Source organism: Camelus ferus, chromosome 25 (assembly GCF_009834535.1).
Source record: "Camelus ferus isolate YT-003-E chromosome 25, BCGSAC_Cfer_1.0, whole genome shotgun sequence".
NCBI lineage: Eukaryota > Metazoa > Chordata > Mammalia > Artiodactyla > Camelidae > Camelus > Camelus ferus.
The window spans coordinates 270,892-287,756 of record NC_045720.1 but is presented as its reverse complement, the minus strand read 5'-3'; the positions used below and the strand labels follow the sequence as shown (position 1 = coordinate 287,756).

The following is a 16,865-nucleotide window of genomic DNA, read 5'->3' as shown; positions in this document are numbered from 1 at the left end:
CGCTCCACGTGGGAACGACGGAGGGGCTGTTTTTAAAACTCACCCCAACACTTTCCCCTGGGTGCCCACCCTGGCTCCACGGCGCCCACCCACGGAGGCTCCACTGCCTGAGGGCAACTCCCACACAGCCTCTCTGCCCAGGGGCTCCCCCGCCAGTATTTGGCCCACACAGCATACAATGAGGAGCAAGTGGGACCCACAGTGGGAGTCAGGTTCCAACTGCTCTGTGATTTCCACCCACCCTGAGTGAAGTCCAGCAAGCCCCAGCCCACCCCCACCCATCCCCTTCCCGCCAACCTGTCCCTCCCGGCCTCCAAGTTCCAGATCCTCCCTGGCTTCTTTCCGATCACTTCCTGACTGGCAGCCTCTTCGGCTTCACCAGGCACATGCCGCCCAGCCCCTCCTTCTGGACCTGGCCCCTAGAGTGCTGGGCCCGGGTCAACTCTGGGCCCTGGAGCAGAGCCTGCCAAGAGTAGGCTCTGGGGTTCCAGGCACCCGGGATGCAAGCATGGACGGGACGGGCTCTGGTCGACGTCGCCACTGAAAGCATGAGGTGCACGCTCGAGAGCCAGGGGGTGTCCAGATGTGTACAAGGTGCCCCCTGCCTTGCTGTTCACCCATCCAGGTAGGAAAACAGCCACCTCTGCAGGCGGATGGGGCAGTCCACTCTACCCACTGCCTGGTTACCTCAGTCCTTCACTGTGAAACAGGGTGACACCTCGGTGCCAGCTGGGGCCAGACTACAGACCCCCAGGGACCTGCCTCCTGAGAACAGGCCAGGCTGCCTGAGGAAGGCACCCCACCATCGCAAGCACTTGGGGGGCTGCCCCCGGGGCTCCTAATGCCAGGTTCGCACCTCCTGCAGTGGACTGAACCAAACATGATGAGCCAGAAAACCTCCAGCCCCGGACGCCCCGACAGCTGAGTCTGGGAGAGAAGAGCAGAGTGTCCTCACGTGTGTCCCCTCTGCAGAAGGACAGAGTGTGGGCCCCTCCTCCCCGAGCAGGCGGTCCTACCACCCGGGGACCAGGGTGCTTGCAGGCCTGCCCGCCCCGGGCCCAGCCTCACCTGCCGCTCTCCTCCTTCACAGCCCCAAGAGCGGCCGGCCGGCCGGCCCTCCCCAGCGGCTCCTGCGCTTTGTCGCCTGTGTCCAGCTCGGGCTCCAGAGATGAGCTGGTGCTGCCGTCCCGGCTGACGCTGCTGGCCCGCCCGGGGCTGCTCTCTGCCGAGGCTCGGGGGGACTCGGTGTTCTGCTTCAGGGTCTGGAGCTTGGCCAGGGGGATGATGTCGCAGTCCTGCGGCCGGTGCCACACTGTGCGCTGCGTGGTGGCGTTGTAGTAGTAGAAGCGAGACGTGTTGGGGTCGAAGAGCTCCCACCACTGATTCTCGCTGGTGCGCTTGATGCGCACGCCGGCCGGGGGGTCCCACACGCACTCGCCGGTGACAAGGTTGGCGTACATGCGCTCTCGCGTGCGCGGCTCGATGATCTCCACCCACTCCAGCCTGCAGGATCAAGGGCAGCGTCAGCAGCAGGACGCGGGGCTGGGGGCCACACCACCCACCCTGCACCCCGCTGGCCCCCTCCCTGCCAGCCATCCTGCCCAGCCTGCCCAGCACCCCTCGTGCGTAGACCGGCTCACCCAGCGCCAGACTCATTCTTGCATCTCCCAGACTCTAAAGCAAGAAATCTCGTCACTTGTAAAATAAAACCAATGAAAACCACAGTTCCACCCTCGATTTTCTAAGCGCTCATCGGGCCCAGCCCTGGACTGGCCTAGGGTCTTGGGTCTGGTCTTCTCTGCTGGCCACATCTGGAGAGGATGTCCTGGCTGCTCTTAGCTGCGGCCACTGCGGGCCACCACCACCTGTCCACTGGCAGCAGGAGTGGACGCCACCACCACTGCACCGTCCCGGTTAGAAGGGGTTTCAGGTCCAGCAGAGCTGGTTCCTCCCAGAGGCCCCTGAGGGCCCCCTGCCCTGAGGACATGACTTCCATCCAGGTAAGGCTTTAAAAAAAAAAAAAGGATAACTTGCACAACATTATAAACTGCCTATAACTCAATTAAAAAAAAATAACTTGGAAAACAATGTAGATTACAGCTATTTATAATAACAAGGCATTTTAAAGTCGATGTGTTCGATACTAGGGTGTGCTCCAGCTGACAACTAGTATATTTTTACTGTGTCCAAGTTGCCACAGATTGCTCTGCAATGTGGACACACTGTGTCCACTGTTCCCTGACTCTGTGATGGGCCCAGCCTCCACCACTGACCTGCCCCTCGTGCAGAAATGTGCTTCCCAGCAGCACTAAATGGACCAGCAGGGAAGGGCCTTGCTTCCCTCCCAGACAGAGCATTTGGCCCTCCTGCCTGGAGCACCCTTGACCATCGGCTGGCCATTCTCCACACTGAGGACTGAGCAAAATTCTAAACTTGGGAAGTGGGTACTTTAACTGAGAAACAGTGGCTGCTCGCACTGCCCTCGGATGAAAGGCCCTCCCAGCACAACGCAGGGCCCTCAGCCTTCCATGGTGGCCAGCACTGCTCACGGGGAGCCCCTCGCACTGTGGCCAGAGAGCACCAAGAGCCCCACTGGGCCAGGAGGACAGCGGGCACACTGCCCGAGGGTTCCTCACCACAGGGATGAAGGCAGGAGGCCCCCACAAAAGCGCCTGGAGGCAGAGGCCTGGGGACCAAGCCAGGAGCTGCGCTCTTGCTCACGGGAAGAGGGACACCCTGAGGGTTCTGGACAGATGGGCTGACTGGCGCAGACAAGGGCAGAGGCTTCGGGAAGGCTGGCGGGGCTGGGGACAGTGTCCAAGGGTCCCCAAGGCACCTGCGGCCCCCACCTCACTCCTCACCAGCCACCTGCTCTCCATCCAGTAGAACAGAGGGCACACACGGCCCCAGGAAGGGCCATTCCCACAGAGACGCTCGGAGAACTGGACCGAACATTCTGAGCCCCAAAGAAGTAAGAACAATTCTTATTTCTGCCTTAAACACACTTTCAAATAAATTTAATGGTTACAATTCTCTCTGAATAAAGAACAGCGTGTTCCCTTTCAGCATGCTGGATGTGCATGTGGGCAGGGCCTGCCCCCCACAGCACTGACCCAAACCCCCAGGGACCCAGGACTCCCCACAGCCCCGACCCAGAGCCCCAGAGACCCAGGACCCCCCACAGCACTGACCCAGAGCCCCAGAGACCCAGGACCCCCCACGGCACTGACCCAGAGCCCCGGGGACCCAGGACTCCCCATGGCACTGACCCAGACCCTCAGGGACCCAGGATCCCCCATGGCACTGACTCAGACCCTCGGGGACCCAGGACCCCCCATGGCACCGACCCAGAGCCCCACGGACCCAGGACCCCCCATGGCACTGACCCAGACCCTCGGGGACCCAGGATCCCCCATGGCACTGACCCAGAGCCCTGGGGACCCAGGACCCCCCACGGCACCGACCCAGAGCCCCAGGGATGCAGGGGCAGGGAGCACGCTGGGACCTGGGGACAGCGGGGCGGGACCAGCAACTCTGCGCAGATTGGAGAAAACGTGCCTCACCCTAGGGTCTGTGCTGTCCACGCCCAGCTCCCAGTCAGTGGGGACTGCATGGTACAAGGATACAGGGTCCCCAGGAGCGTGATGAAAACAGTGCTGACAAATTTGACACTCCCATTAAAATTATGCTTTTAAAATATGAATAAATAAACACTGGGTGGGGAAAAAAAATGGTGCTAAAACTGCCCCTGGGGGCTTCACTGCCAGGAGGAGGGGTATGGACCTGCTGGTGACGGACTGACTGACTGCGGCGGCCCAGCCACACCCTCACAGCTGGGTCTGAGAAGACTTATTTGGCAACAGTATCTAAAATGAACTTGGAAGGAAAGAATAAGCCACCTGGGGACAGTGGTGGAAGGATACAAGATGACGCAGATTCACAGCTGTGACGCAGGTGGAGGTGTCACACAGGGTGGCCGCGTGGCACCTGGGGCTGCAGCCTCTCCCCAGTGCACTGGGCATGCTGCTCACCAATGGATCTGTCTCTTTCCCCAGAATCTTGGAGACGTTTACTTGCTGACAATGATCTGTTCATGTATTTATTTCCCAGAACAACCTACTGAGTGCCAAGTAGGCACCAGGTCACCAGGTGGTCTACCAGGTGAAAGGGAGGCAAGTGCGGCCAAGCACATCCCCTGCCCTACAGACATCCCACAGGGGCGCAGGGACCGCTCCCTGGGAAAGGCCAGTCTCCTCAACAAACGGTGCTGGGCAGCTGGGGATCTACAGGCAGACGGGCAAGGCTGGGCCTCGCCTCACACCACACACGGAAGCTAACTTCGGGTGGACCAAAGGTCTAACTGTAAGAGCCAAACTACAAAACTCTCAGAAGGAAACACAGAGGCAACCCTCTGTGACTCGATTTAGCCATGGATCCTTAGACCTGATACCAGAAGCACAAGCAACAAAACAAAAACAGGTAAACTGGACTTGACCAAAATTAAAAATGTCTGTGCCATGAATAACACCGTCAAGAGAGTGGAAAGACACGCACAGAGATCTGCAAATCACACGTCTGCCGAGCGACTGGCGTCCAGAGCACACACACAACTCCTACAGCCCAGTTTCAAAACGGGAAATCTGGACAGGCGTTTCTCCAAAGAAGAGGCACAAAGAGCCAACAGCACATAAAAAGGCGGTCACCCTCACAAGCAGTCAGGGAGAGGCACAGCGACCACCGTGAGCCCACGCATGCCCGCAAGCTGGCTGGAGTCACGGTATTTTAAGTCATGTCAGCAGGTGTCGGATGTGGAGCAACTGCAACCTCTTTGTACTGCTGGCAGGACGTAAGATGTTAGTGCTGAGTCTGCGGCTCCTCACCAAGTTCGACACAGAGTTACCAAGTGACCCCAGCCCTCGGCACACAGGAACAGGTCCACACAGGACCTGCACATAAATGTTCACAGCAGCATTATCTATGCACAGCCAACAGGAGGAGCGAACCGCACGTCTAGCCCCTGATGAGTGGGTAAACAAAGTGTGCTGTACCCACACGCTGGAGTGTCATACGGCTATGAAGAGGAAGCCCTGACACAGGCTACAGCATGGATGAACCCTGAAAACATTATGCTGAGTGAAAATGCCAGGTACAAAGACCACTATTGTGTGTTTCCATTTATTTAAACTGTCCAGAACAGACAAATGGAGAGAGAAGGTAGATTAGTGGCTGCCAGGGGCTAGGGGAGGGAATGGGAGGGACTGCCAATGGGAAGGGGTTTCTTTGTGGGGCGGTGAAAGTGTTCAGACGTACATAGTGAGGATGGTTGCACAACCTTGAAAGCACTAGAGACACTGTATACTTTGAAGAGTGAATTTCGAGGCAAGTGAATTATGCCTCGCTTTAAAAAGGACCGCCATCGGCAGGAGCCCAGCAGGCATAGGGCGGCAGGTGGGGCACTCGCTGCAGGGAGCAGAGAGGGGCTGGGGCTTCATGAAGGATGGTGGGTGTCTGGGACCAAGCACGCACACCAGTCAGTGCCACCGGGACAAGCACGGAGGCCAAGGGGCAGCACTGACCCATGGGCTCCAATTGGAGTCAGACCTGGCCTGAGCGAGGCACCTCACACCCAGGACCCTGGGCCCCGCAACCCTCAGCTGTCAGGCCTGCTCAGCATCAACACCACCACCATGCACACCTGCTCCTGCACGTTTGTTTGCAAACGATGCGACGGGCAAGGGACTAATTTCCGAAACATACAAACAGCTCATACAACTTAATATAAAAAAAAAACGAAAACAGTAAATGGACAGAAGACCTCAACAGACATTTCTCCAAAGAAGACATCCACATGGCAAACAGGCACATGAAAAGATGCTCAACATCACTAATTGTTAGAGAAACACAAATCTAAACTACAATGAGGTATCATCTCACACTGGTCAGAATGGTCATCATCAAAAAGTCTACAAACAACAAATGCTGGAGAGGGCGTGGAGAAAAGGGAACCCTCCTACACTGTTGGTGGGAATGTAATTTGGTGCAGCCCTTATGGAAAACAGTACAGAGATTTCTTAGAAAACTAAAAATAGAGTTACCGTATGATCCAGCAATTCCACTTCTGGGTGTCTGTCTGGAGAAAATTCTAAGTCAAAAAGATACATGCACCCCAATGTTCACAGCAGCACTATATACAATAGCCAAGACATGGAAACAACCTAAGTGTCCATTGACAGATGATTGAATAAAGGAGCTGTGGTGTATTTATACAATGGAATACTATTCAGTCATAAAAAAAAGAATGGAATAATGTAGCAACATGGATGGACCCAGAGATCATCATACTAAGTGAAGTCAGAAAAAGAAAGACAAATATCGTATGATATCACTTATATGTGGAATCTAAAAAAACTGGCACTAAGGAACTTATTTACAAAACAGAAACAGATTCACAGACACAGAAAACAAACTTAGGGTTACCAGTGGGGAAAGTGGGGAATAAGGATAAAACAGAAGTTTGGGATTTGCAGATACATACTACTATACATAAAATAGATAAACAAGGACCTACTGTGTAGCACAGGGAACTATATTCAGTATCTTACAGTAACCTATAATGATAAGGAATATGAAGAAGAATATATATATATATATAAAACTGAATCACTTTGCTGTACTCCAGAAACTAACACAACATTGTGAATCAAAAGATTTGATGGGGCACAGTATAGCTCAAATGGTAGAGTGCATGCTTAGCATGCACAAGGTCCTGGGTTCAATCCTCAGTACCTCCAATGAAAAAGTAAATAAATAAACCTAATTACCTCCCTCCTGCAAAAAAAAAGGAATAAAATAAAAAGATTAGGGTTTTCTGGACACATTTGGTGAAAATGTTAAATATTTGCAATATATATTATAGATAAAAGGTTCATAACCTTAATATATAAATTTGAACAAGGAAAAAACCAAAAATACTATAGAAAAATGGGAAAAAGATAAGAACAGACAATCACAAAGTGAGCAAAAGTTCACATGGAAAAAGTTCCACTTCACCTGGCGTCGGACATAAAGCCCAAGCCACAGTGAGGCTGGCTGCCCCCAGGCGTCTCATCTGGTCCGGGCCCATCCTGGGAGGCTGTGACAGACAGAGGGCACACACATGGGGACAACGGCACAACGTCTCCAGCCCAGCAGCCCCTCCTGGGTTCCCTGCAGACACACCCCCAACAAGACAAAGCAACTGCAGAGTAACCGCTGCCACCAGGTAGCTGCAAAGGACAGGGGGGCCTCAGGACAGAAACCCAGGAGGTAAACCTGCAAACTGACCTGCAAGAAGTGGGTAGGGGTGCAAGAGGGTCTGAGGGGTCTTTCTCTGAATGCACCTTTTGGATAGTTTTGTCTTTTAAAACATGTTAATATTCTACATGTTTAAAAAACAAAGTGAATCAGTATGATTGGAAAGCGAGAGAGAAAAACCTCAAACTGAAACAAATGAACCCAACTGCACTCCAGTTAACATAAAAACCACAACAGGAAGGGAAAAGAAAACTAATCCAAGCAGCCTGTGAAGAGGAATAGACTCCATTCCTGCTCTTGGGTGGAGTGTGCACAGGGGCTGTGTGCAAATAAACCCCAAATTTTTAAGTAATTTTGGACACACTTTCAGATGACACTCCTGGGAGCAGGGCTCTCCTGCAGGAAAAGGATGACTGCAACGGGACACGGCAAGAAGATGCCCTGGGAAGGGGCCGGTGTCGGTGTGAATGAGCATCTCTAATGTGCTCTCTCTGTGTCCACATGTGTGCGCTCATGAGCACACGCCTTCTTGTCTGTCTGCTTACAGGGCCAGGAAGCAGACACACTGCAGGAGCCATGAGCACACGGAGCCCCTACTCTGGTTCTGAGACAGTGTGTGCCCTCAGGAAGCAGGTCCCCTCAGACAAACAGCTGATGACGGGAAGGGGGCAGAACAAGATGCAGCCCGTGAACTGCAGGAGGGAGGCTCCCAGAGTCACGGGGGCCAGCCTGCAGGCACCCCTGGCCCGCCCTGGGTAGCATGGGCACCAAATAAGTAAGTGCGGGGTGAAAACAAAGGGACCCGGGAGCAGGAAGAGGGAAGGGGCTCGGCTTGCGGGATGCAGGATACAGGATGTGGGACGCTGATGGCAGCCCTGGAATCAGTGCTGTGGTTGGGAAGCTGGCATTCTGCACCCGCCCAGGGAAGCCTGGGTCTTGTAAGAAACCGTCAAAGCACCAGACCTGGGGAGGAGCATGGTGGTGGGGAAAGCAGCTACTGTCCGGAGAGAGCAGACAAGCGCAGACAGCCACTGCCGGCACTCTCCTAATAAATCATCAGACAAATCAAACTGAGGGCTCTATTGTAACAAAGGCGACTGTTACCTTAAAAAGTGTCCGTGTCACAAAAGGCAGAGAAAGAAAGTGGAAATCTTTCAGGTCACAAAAAGTAAAGGTGATGTGTGCAGATGAGAGCCACTGGGTGAGCTGTGCTGGAGGGGCCGGGAGACAAGAGGACGGCAGGGAACCTGCTGCCCAAGCAGGCCCCGACGGCCCAAGGGCCGAAGCCTGGCAGCACAAGTGCCCACGGTGACCCGACCTGGGGGACTCAGCAAAGGCTGGGCCGGACACGCGAGGCCCACCCGAGGACACTTAGCACAGCTCATGTGTGGAGGGAAGGGCAGCACACCACAGACACCAGGGGAACCCAGGCAAGGGGACCCAGTGTTTGGAGCACCTTTCCTATCCCTGCAACTTGGTGAGTTATTCCCAAAGAAAGCTATGAATCAGAAAAATCAAAATGATCTTCTGTGGCTTCTGCCTTGGCATGGATCCATGCCCGGTGGCGTGAGGAGCGGGGCCAGGCCACCGGTGGACAGGGAGTCCAGCCCAGGCAGCCAAGTCCCCTGGCCCGAGGAGAAGCCCTCCTTCTGCAGCACGTCCACCACAGGAGGTGGGACCACCTGGGGACTGTGCTTCCACAGGGACACCAAATTCAGAAGGAGCACCAATCACTCGGGAAAGGAAAGTGGTGCCGGGCACAGGAGAGTGGGTGGGACAGCTGACCAGTGGAGACACCTCTGAAGGAAGAAAGGGCTCCTCCTGCTTTGCTGGTCCCCTGGCACCTCCGCCTCACCTGGTGCTCGATCCTGGAATCCGAGACTCCGGCCCGCCAGCATGATGGCTCTCACATTCGTAGTCCTGTGTCTGGGACATGGCAGCCTTCTCCCGAGGACCCAGGTGGACGGACATCAGCAGGTCATTGGGTGGGACGCCCCTCCAGCATCAGTCAGGAAGGTGCTGCCCTGCGAGAGAGCGGAAGTCTGTAAGCACGTTAAGTTTGGAAAACATCTCAGCACGCCTTTGGGTTTGGGGAACCAGTGACAGCCCAGCCCAGCCCCTCACAGCCCAGGTCACCAGCAAGACTGAGGCACACCCAGGCTAGAGCCAGCCTCCCAGCTCCCCGAGTCCCGGCCAGCCCTGGGCAGTGCACCCAGGCCCCCTGCCCACCAGCCCTGGGCAAGCCGCCTGCCACCTTTGAGAGCAGAGTCCCTGCCTGTCAAACCCAGGCAACACCACCTACTTGGCGCTACCACGTCCACGTGCGAGCAGCACATGGCACGCCTCCGACTGGTCACACTCGAGGGTCGTTGGCACGCGCAGGCTACCTGACTGAGGACAGGCACTGTGCTGACGTGATGCACGTACAGGAGAAAGAGGCCCTGACGCCACCCTCCAGTGCAGCACACTCAGTTCCTAGGAACCTTCAGAGCTGAACGTTGAAAGTAAAGTAAGGCTTTTAGGAAAAATGCAGAAAAAAATCTAGTGGTCTTACAGTAGGTGCAGATATCTTAACCAGACACAAAATACACTTACCACAAAGGAAACAATATATTGGACTATAACATTAAGGACCTCTGTTTATCGGTGTTTGTTTTGCCATTGTGAATAAAAAGACAAATTCAAGGTGGGAGGCATTTGCTGCATAGAATATGTACAATAAGATACATACGTGTGCGTACATATGTGATCTGACAAAGGACCATTTACAGAACACATAAAAATTCCTAAAGAAAAAAAAAAGAAAAAAAAAGGACAAAAGACTTTAACATACACTCACAAAAAAAAATGTCTAAATGGCTAATAAACACATAGAAACATGCTCAGCCTCATGAGTTGTCACAGAGACACTACTTGAAAGTGTAACGGAGTACTAGCCTGCCCCCAAAGTGGCTGAAATGGAAAGAGCCTATCCCACGCTGGCAGCAGTGTGGGGCCACTGGGGCTGTGGGAGACAGTGTGGCCCACTGTGACGCGGTCGGCCGTGTCTCTGCTGTGTTGCACATACGCTGCAGCCCTGCATCCAGGGCTGCCACTGCCATCGTGGGGGCCACCAGGAGTACACACGTCAGTTCACCAAGACGTGCACACAGTGTTCCCACACTGCTCACAGCAGCCGGGTGTTCTCCCCAGCAGAATGCACACTCAAAGTGCAGGCAGGGGTCACCCCTGGTGGGTCACTCAAAAGTGCACGGAGGGGTCACCCCCAGTGGACACTCAAAGTGCAGGAAGGGGTCACCCCCAACAACCTGGGTGTAGCTCCCAGGGAGTGAGAGGCAGAAGCCAGACACAGTACGATTCCCTCACAGAAGCTCCAGGTCCGGCATGCTGAGGCCCTGCTGTTAGAAATCAGAAGCAGCCCCTCAATGCCAGGTGGGGACAGGTGGGGCCAGGGGCAGAGCTGCTGTGGCACGAGTGCTGGTGACAGACGCTCTCGGAGTTCCATGCCAGTGCTTCCACAAGCACATGCCTCACTTTAGTAAAGCATTCGAAGAAATGCGGAGCAGGCACATCCCCGGGGCTCCCCGTCCCCACCTGCTGGTGTCAGGACAAGGCCCCCCTGGAAGAGGCTGGTCCACCAATCCTAACTGTGCTACTCGAAGGGAGAGAAAACCAGTTTAGGGCACGAGGTGGTGACACAGCTGGCCAAGGGCCCAAGGGGAAGAGACACTGCAGGCCCATCAGACACCCTGGCTAAGGCCCAGACGGACTCAGCACCCAGGTCCAGCCTGACTCAGCCGGCTCAGAAGCTGGAAGGTGCTACCCTGCAGGAAGTGCTGCCAGTCTTCTCCTTCCTGCCACTCACAGAGCCACAAAGACTACTAGGAATGCAATTTTTTTTAAAGGGAAACAAAAACTAACACAACACTGTAAATCAACTATTCTTCAATTAAAGAAAAGAAAATAAAAAAGTGAAACAAGTATTGACTTTCTTGTACGGCATCAGTATCAAAAACAAAAAAATTAAAACACAGCAGTGTTAGTGAAATTTTGAAAAACTAAAAGGTACCTACCCTAACCTGAGAGCAGCTCAAACCAACCTCCTCTACCTGCTCATCCGGTGGTCTTCAGCCACCTGCCCTGGCTCATCTGGAGAGGCAAGGCCGCCGCCTCGGACACATCGGTGCGCTCGGTGTCTGGGGGTCAGCTCCTGACAGCCTCCTCCCACCTGGGACGGACACCTCACCTGGGTGGGCCAAAAAGCCCTGGGCCTGAAATCAGGCAGGGTTAGCCCTCCAACTGCACTCTTCATTTTGGAAGTTGTTTTACTCTTCCAGTTCCTCTGCATTTTCATACGAATTTCAGAATCAGCTTCTCAGTTTCTACAAAACTGCCTGCATCCAGTCTACACACTAACACGAGGAAAACAAGAGACACAGTGATTCTGAGCCCCCCGATCTGCTACCCTGGTCAGCTCTCCATTAGTCACAACAGTTTCCTTCAGCCACGCTTCGCAGTTTTTAGTGTAGAGATCTTGCACATATTTAGTCAAATTTACCTGCATTTCATATTTTTGATGCTAAAAAATATATAAAACAATTTCCAATTGTTTGTTACTAGTACAGAAATACATAATGTTTTTGCATATTGGTCTTTGTACCTGTGACAGTGCTACTAAACTCACTTATTCTAATTGCTCCCCCCACTTCGCAAGTTTCATTAGAATTTCTACACAGACAACCACGTCAAGCGTGAACATAGTTTCGCTTCTCCCTTTCCAATACGGGTGATTTCTTTCTTTTTCTTGCCTCACTGCAGTGGCTGGAACCGCCATGAAGGTGCTGGACAGGACAGTGAGAGGGGACAGTGCCTCACCCCGATCCTAGGGGAAGCAGCCAGTGTTTCACTCTTGAGCATGATGTTAGCTGTAGGTGTTTCATAAATGTCCTTTGTCTAGTTGAGGAAATTTCCTTGAATTCTTAGTTTGCTGAAGTTTTGAAAATTAGCAATGGGTATTGAATTTTGTACAACATTTTTACCATGTCTACTGAAATGATCGCATGACTTTTCTTTTTTTGGTTTGAGAACAGCTGGATCCTTCTGATCAATTTTCTAACATTAAACCATTCCTTGGACAAATACCAGCTGGTTGTGATATACTGTCCTTTTTATGTATTGTTGCATTGGATTTACCAAATTTTTATTGAGAATTTCCCTGGGAGACTCAGTCTTTCCCAGCAGCAGCCATCCCCTCGTTTGCTGTTGCGGGTGGGGCTCATGTTTGTCACCGTCTTTGTCTTTGACCCCTCAGCTCCGCAGCTCACTCCCCAACTCCTGCCATCCTGTCTCTTCTCTGAGCCCCTCTCTATGAATTTTCAGTGTTGTGCTCCCTCCGCTTCCTGGGTTTGCTCTTCTCCTGCTGTTGGTGCTCATCCCTCCCTCCTTCTCCTTCAGTGTCTACGTGAGGGGCCCACGTGGTTCCTGGTCACTGCTCACCTAAAAATAAGGGAAGGGCCAGGGCTAAGCGAGGGGCCTCCCACCCAGTGTGTCATTCCAGGATGCTCTTCTGCCACATTTCTTTACAGGGTCTGCTCTGGAAATGAGTTTCTGGTATTAGGACATTTTTGGGTTGCAAGTGACAGAAACTCAACTTAAATGGAAGACAGAGCGGTCTGCCCCTCGCAGCACAGGACAGCCTGTAGTCCCAGGCGCACCGGGCCCTCGTCTGTGCTCTGCTCAGGCAGGCTCCCTGCACCATGCAAGCAACACCCCTGGCCTTGGCCAGCAGTTTCTTCCCGCTGGTTCCAGCAAGAGTCTCCTGGTTTCTGAGTGACCACTGGGGCCTCGGTCTCAGTCGTGCTGCGAGGGGCAGGAGGGAAGGTGGCTCCATGGCCTGTGGGAGCCCTTCCGGGGTGATGTCCACCTGACCGCAGGTAGCTCACCGCAAGGCGAGTCCCAGGAGGGCAGAGGCCGGTTCTCAGCCCCCACAGCAAGCAGGTTGCAGGCCCAAGGCACTGCCAGAGGCCAACACTGGCACAGGGAGTGCCATCCCCTCTCCTTCCCCTCTACCCCTTGGAGAGGGTGTGGCTGGGGCAGCTGGGCCTCCCTCCTCCAGCTCCTCTCTCACCAATGCCCACCCAAACCACAGACCTTCTCCCACCAAGCAAGTGTCGCCACTGGGGCCCCTGAAAATCTTCTGCTGGGGGAACCCAACCCAACCCGACCCTGCTGGCAGCGCTGGCTCCTCTTCCCCTCTGCCCAACAGCCTCCTCCCGCTGTGCTGTCCCTCAGACTCATGGTAGATTAAATCCTGTTCCCTCTCTTCATTCTTTTTGTCCATTTCAGTGAGTTTCAGGGAGGCAAGTGGAATAAACAAGTCTCTACCCGGCCATCACTTGCAGAAGGCCTACGTTTCACTCTCAATGCTGTTTTTAATAAGTTTTCCAAGTTCTGAACAATGAGTCCGTCTCAGCTTCATGTTCTGAAAGCCCGGCTCTGAGCTGGAGGCACAGAGCCCCATTCTCCCCAGCAGCGAGGGCCAGACTGGCTCAACCACACCCGCCGCCTGCAGCGTGCACACTGACACCCCATCCAGGGGAGGGGCCTCGCTGTCAGGGTTAAGATCACGACCCAGCCCACCCGCAAGTCACGGAATCCACCGCGGGGCAGAACCAGCTTCTCAGACCTTTCTGCGGAAGGGCGTCGGAGAAAGGACACTGCTGTTTGGAGTTGCCTGGACACCACAGACTGTGGATCCTGGGGGCTGCTGCCCCTCAAGGTGCTGGAAAGCCGCTGCTATGGGGACAGTACTTGACCTCTGGCCTCAGGGTCACATGACGGGCAAGCAGGACACACAGACCTGCTATGCTTACCCGTGGCGGGCATGCCTCCCTCACCAATAAGCTGCACCAGGGCCCCTGTGGGCTATTTAGAGAGAACAAAATCTCTACCGTTTAGAAGCCAGTGGCCGGGACACAGGAGCTGGGCTGTGACACCCGTGTCCTTCCCAAAACCCTCCACCAGCACAGCACCCCTGGCTTGGGAGGAGTGAGGGCGGGTGGCTGTGACAGTGTCTGGAGGAGGAGCCAGCACTGTCCGTCCTGCACCCATGGGAGCTCCAGTCCCTGACCCCCTCCAGGCTGAGCCCCCGGCCCTCAATGGCCTCAGCCCCGTAACAACGAGGGGGCTTCAGTAAGGAGGGTGGGGGTGGCGCAGTGACCCTGGGCACTGGGACAGGGCCGGGGGTCTCCCCCTAGGAAGGAGGCCAGTGCATGGCGAGGCAGAGGACGTTGTCCTTATTACTGAGGCCTTGCTGCGGCTGTTTAAAAACCCACTGAATGAGAGCAGTGCCTTCTGATCACTGCTCGGCCCCAGGGCCTGCACCTCCACTCAGTGGAACGAAACGGCTGGCTGACTTGATGGAAGGCAGGCTCCTCTGAACAGCGCAAGTGTGTGACAGGCACTGGAGGGACCTGGCAACCGAGTGCTTGGCTGCGGGCGGGTGCGAGGGCTCCTCTCACTGCCACTCCTCTAGGCCTGCCAGCCGGGCAGGGGCATCTGTGCAGTCCCTGCCCTGACCCAGGAGGAAACAGAGGGTCCCTGAGGACAATAAAGCTCCTGAAACTATCAAGGGACAACTGGAAGCACAAACAGGCACCCTGCAAGCAGGCCCACGGAGCCAAAAAATCCTGAAGCCAGTCCACTCCATTCCCACTTGCCCGAGTGGGCCACTGCCACGCCCGGCCCAGCCCCGCTGGCCCCACCCGACTTCCCATGGTCCGGTGCAGAGATGGCTGGCGCCTGCCCTGTGCAAGCCCCCCTCTTCGCTCAGTGACTTCCATGGGCTTTTACAACTTACTGATGAGGGTGTCTCACTTGCCTGCATGAGTAATTTAATGGGAGGCTGGGGAAGGAAGCTCTTGGGGCCAGGCCGCCATCCCACACTTAAGTTCCTTCCTGGCCGACTCCCTGCAAAACGCTCTGCACAGACCCCTCACTTGAAGGCGGTTCGTTACCTTGAAAGTCTCCGTGGGCTGGGCCCCCAACCCCAGGCCCCTCAATGACCTTCCAGGCCCCAGGGTCCCAACCTCACAGCACACTGCCCACTGTCAATGCAGCCTGGGGCCGGCTCCGTGCCATGTGCCCTCGGCTGCTCTGGCTCAGTGGGGATGAGGGTGCAGGTGGGGCAGGTCCCGGTCAGAGCCCTGGGGACCCAGGTCCCTGGTGACACAGGTCCCCGGTGACACGCCCTGTGGGGAGAGGTGCACAGACAAGTGCTCAGTACTCCCTGGAGGTGGCCCCTCCCTTGCGGTTGGCGCTCCTCCTCCCTCCGCAGATCACGCCTCTTGAAGAGCACCTGGTACAATGAGGCCAGTAAACACACGTGGAAAACTCACAGACATTCACACTGGCATGACAACAGCTGCCCTCTGCCAAGTGCCCAGGCTCCCAGCAGCTGCACACACGCCCGCCTCTCTGTAGACCCTCACCACGTGGCCCGCTCCGCTGTCTTTCCCCTCACCTCAGAAGGCAGGTCCTGCTCGGTGCTCGTGCCACAGACGAGCAGAAAGTGGTCCAGACCTGCCCTGTGCTGAGACTCAGAGCCGCGGTGGGACCGCCAGGATGGCCGGCAGGCGGGCCGTACCCAGAGCAGGATGAGATGCAAGTGCCTGACACCATGTGGGGCCCCTAGGCCTCGCTGTCCCCCTACCCCCAGGGCAGCCGCTTGCTCCTCCCCCGCTCCACGCTGCAGGACAGTTCCGGTCATAAGTGGGCGAGAAGGTTCCCGATTCCAACTTCCTACGCGAGTTCTGGAACAGAAGACTCTCTGTGCCGGCTCCTGATGGGGGTCTGCGGGAGAACTAGCCCCAGGAAGCTGCGATCTGCTCCTGGGCCCAGCATGCTCCTCCCACAGACGGCGGTCCCGCTGCCCCACCCCGCACACCCCACCCCAGTGCCTGCTCCAGATCCCAGGATGGCCCCCACTGGTTGAGAGCAGGGTGGGGGCATAGGGGGACCTGCGCCAGCCCTCCCCGCCAGCCTGGCAGCTCTGCCTGTGGTAGCCTGGGTGGCACTGACAGTGCGAAAGCACATGAGTGCTCGCGAGTGCGTGGGGCCTGGTGCCTGCACAGAGGCCGGACACACACTGCAGCCCTGGGCACTCACCAGAGTGACGACAGCCCGAGGCCCAATGGGGTCCAGAACGGCCCTCCCCTGTGCTGCTCCTCACTCACTGGGGGACACACTCTGCCCTGGGCACCTCGGCACCCCAGAGACTCCCTACAGCTCACGGCCACGGGCGACGCCCTCGACAGACAGGAGGGGACACTGGGGCACTAACCAGCACCCTCCATCCAGAGGATGGTTCGTCCAGACAGAAAATGCCAAAGGCAGGAGCCACGTCCAGGAGGCTGGCCTGCTCCTGCCAGCCCCTAGCCCTGTTCCACCCGCAGGGTCACTACACTCAGGCCTGACCATGCCGTCCTCCCCACCTCCACGCAGGACACTCAAGGCAAGCTTGGTGCATCCTCTCATGTGCTGCCCGTGTGGTCTGACTCACCCTTAGGAAGCCT

The 16,865-nt window shown here is 55.6% G+C and overlaps 1 protein-coding gene across 11 annotated transcripts in view; it reads right to left on the bottom strand.

Annotated features, from left to right (window-relative positions):
• Nucleotides 1–16,865, bottom strand: part of ARHGAP39 (Rho GTPase activating protein 39) — a 77,945-nt gene that overhangs the window by 29,007 nt on the left and 32,073 nt on the right. For 4 of the 11 annotated variants that reach the window (XM_032467934.1, XM_032467933.1, XM_032467936.1 and 1 more), the window contains 2 exons: nt 9,149–9,317; nt 1,069–1,503 (listed from right to left, as the gene is read on the bottom strand). In XM_032467934.1, coding sequence (XP_032323825.1) covers nt 1,069–1,503; nt 9,149–9,264 — 551 coding nt within the window. In that variant the 5' untranslated portion in view covers nt 9,265–9,317. Of the gene's footprint in view, nt 1–1,068; nt 1,504–9,148; nt 9,318–9,595; nt 13,464–15,814; nt 16,209–16,865 lie in introns of those variants that run through there. The other 7 variants (XM_032467931.1, XM_032467937.1, XR_004315226.1 and 4 more) reach the window with 6 other exon arrangements.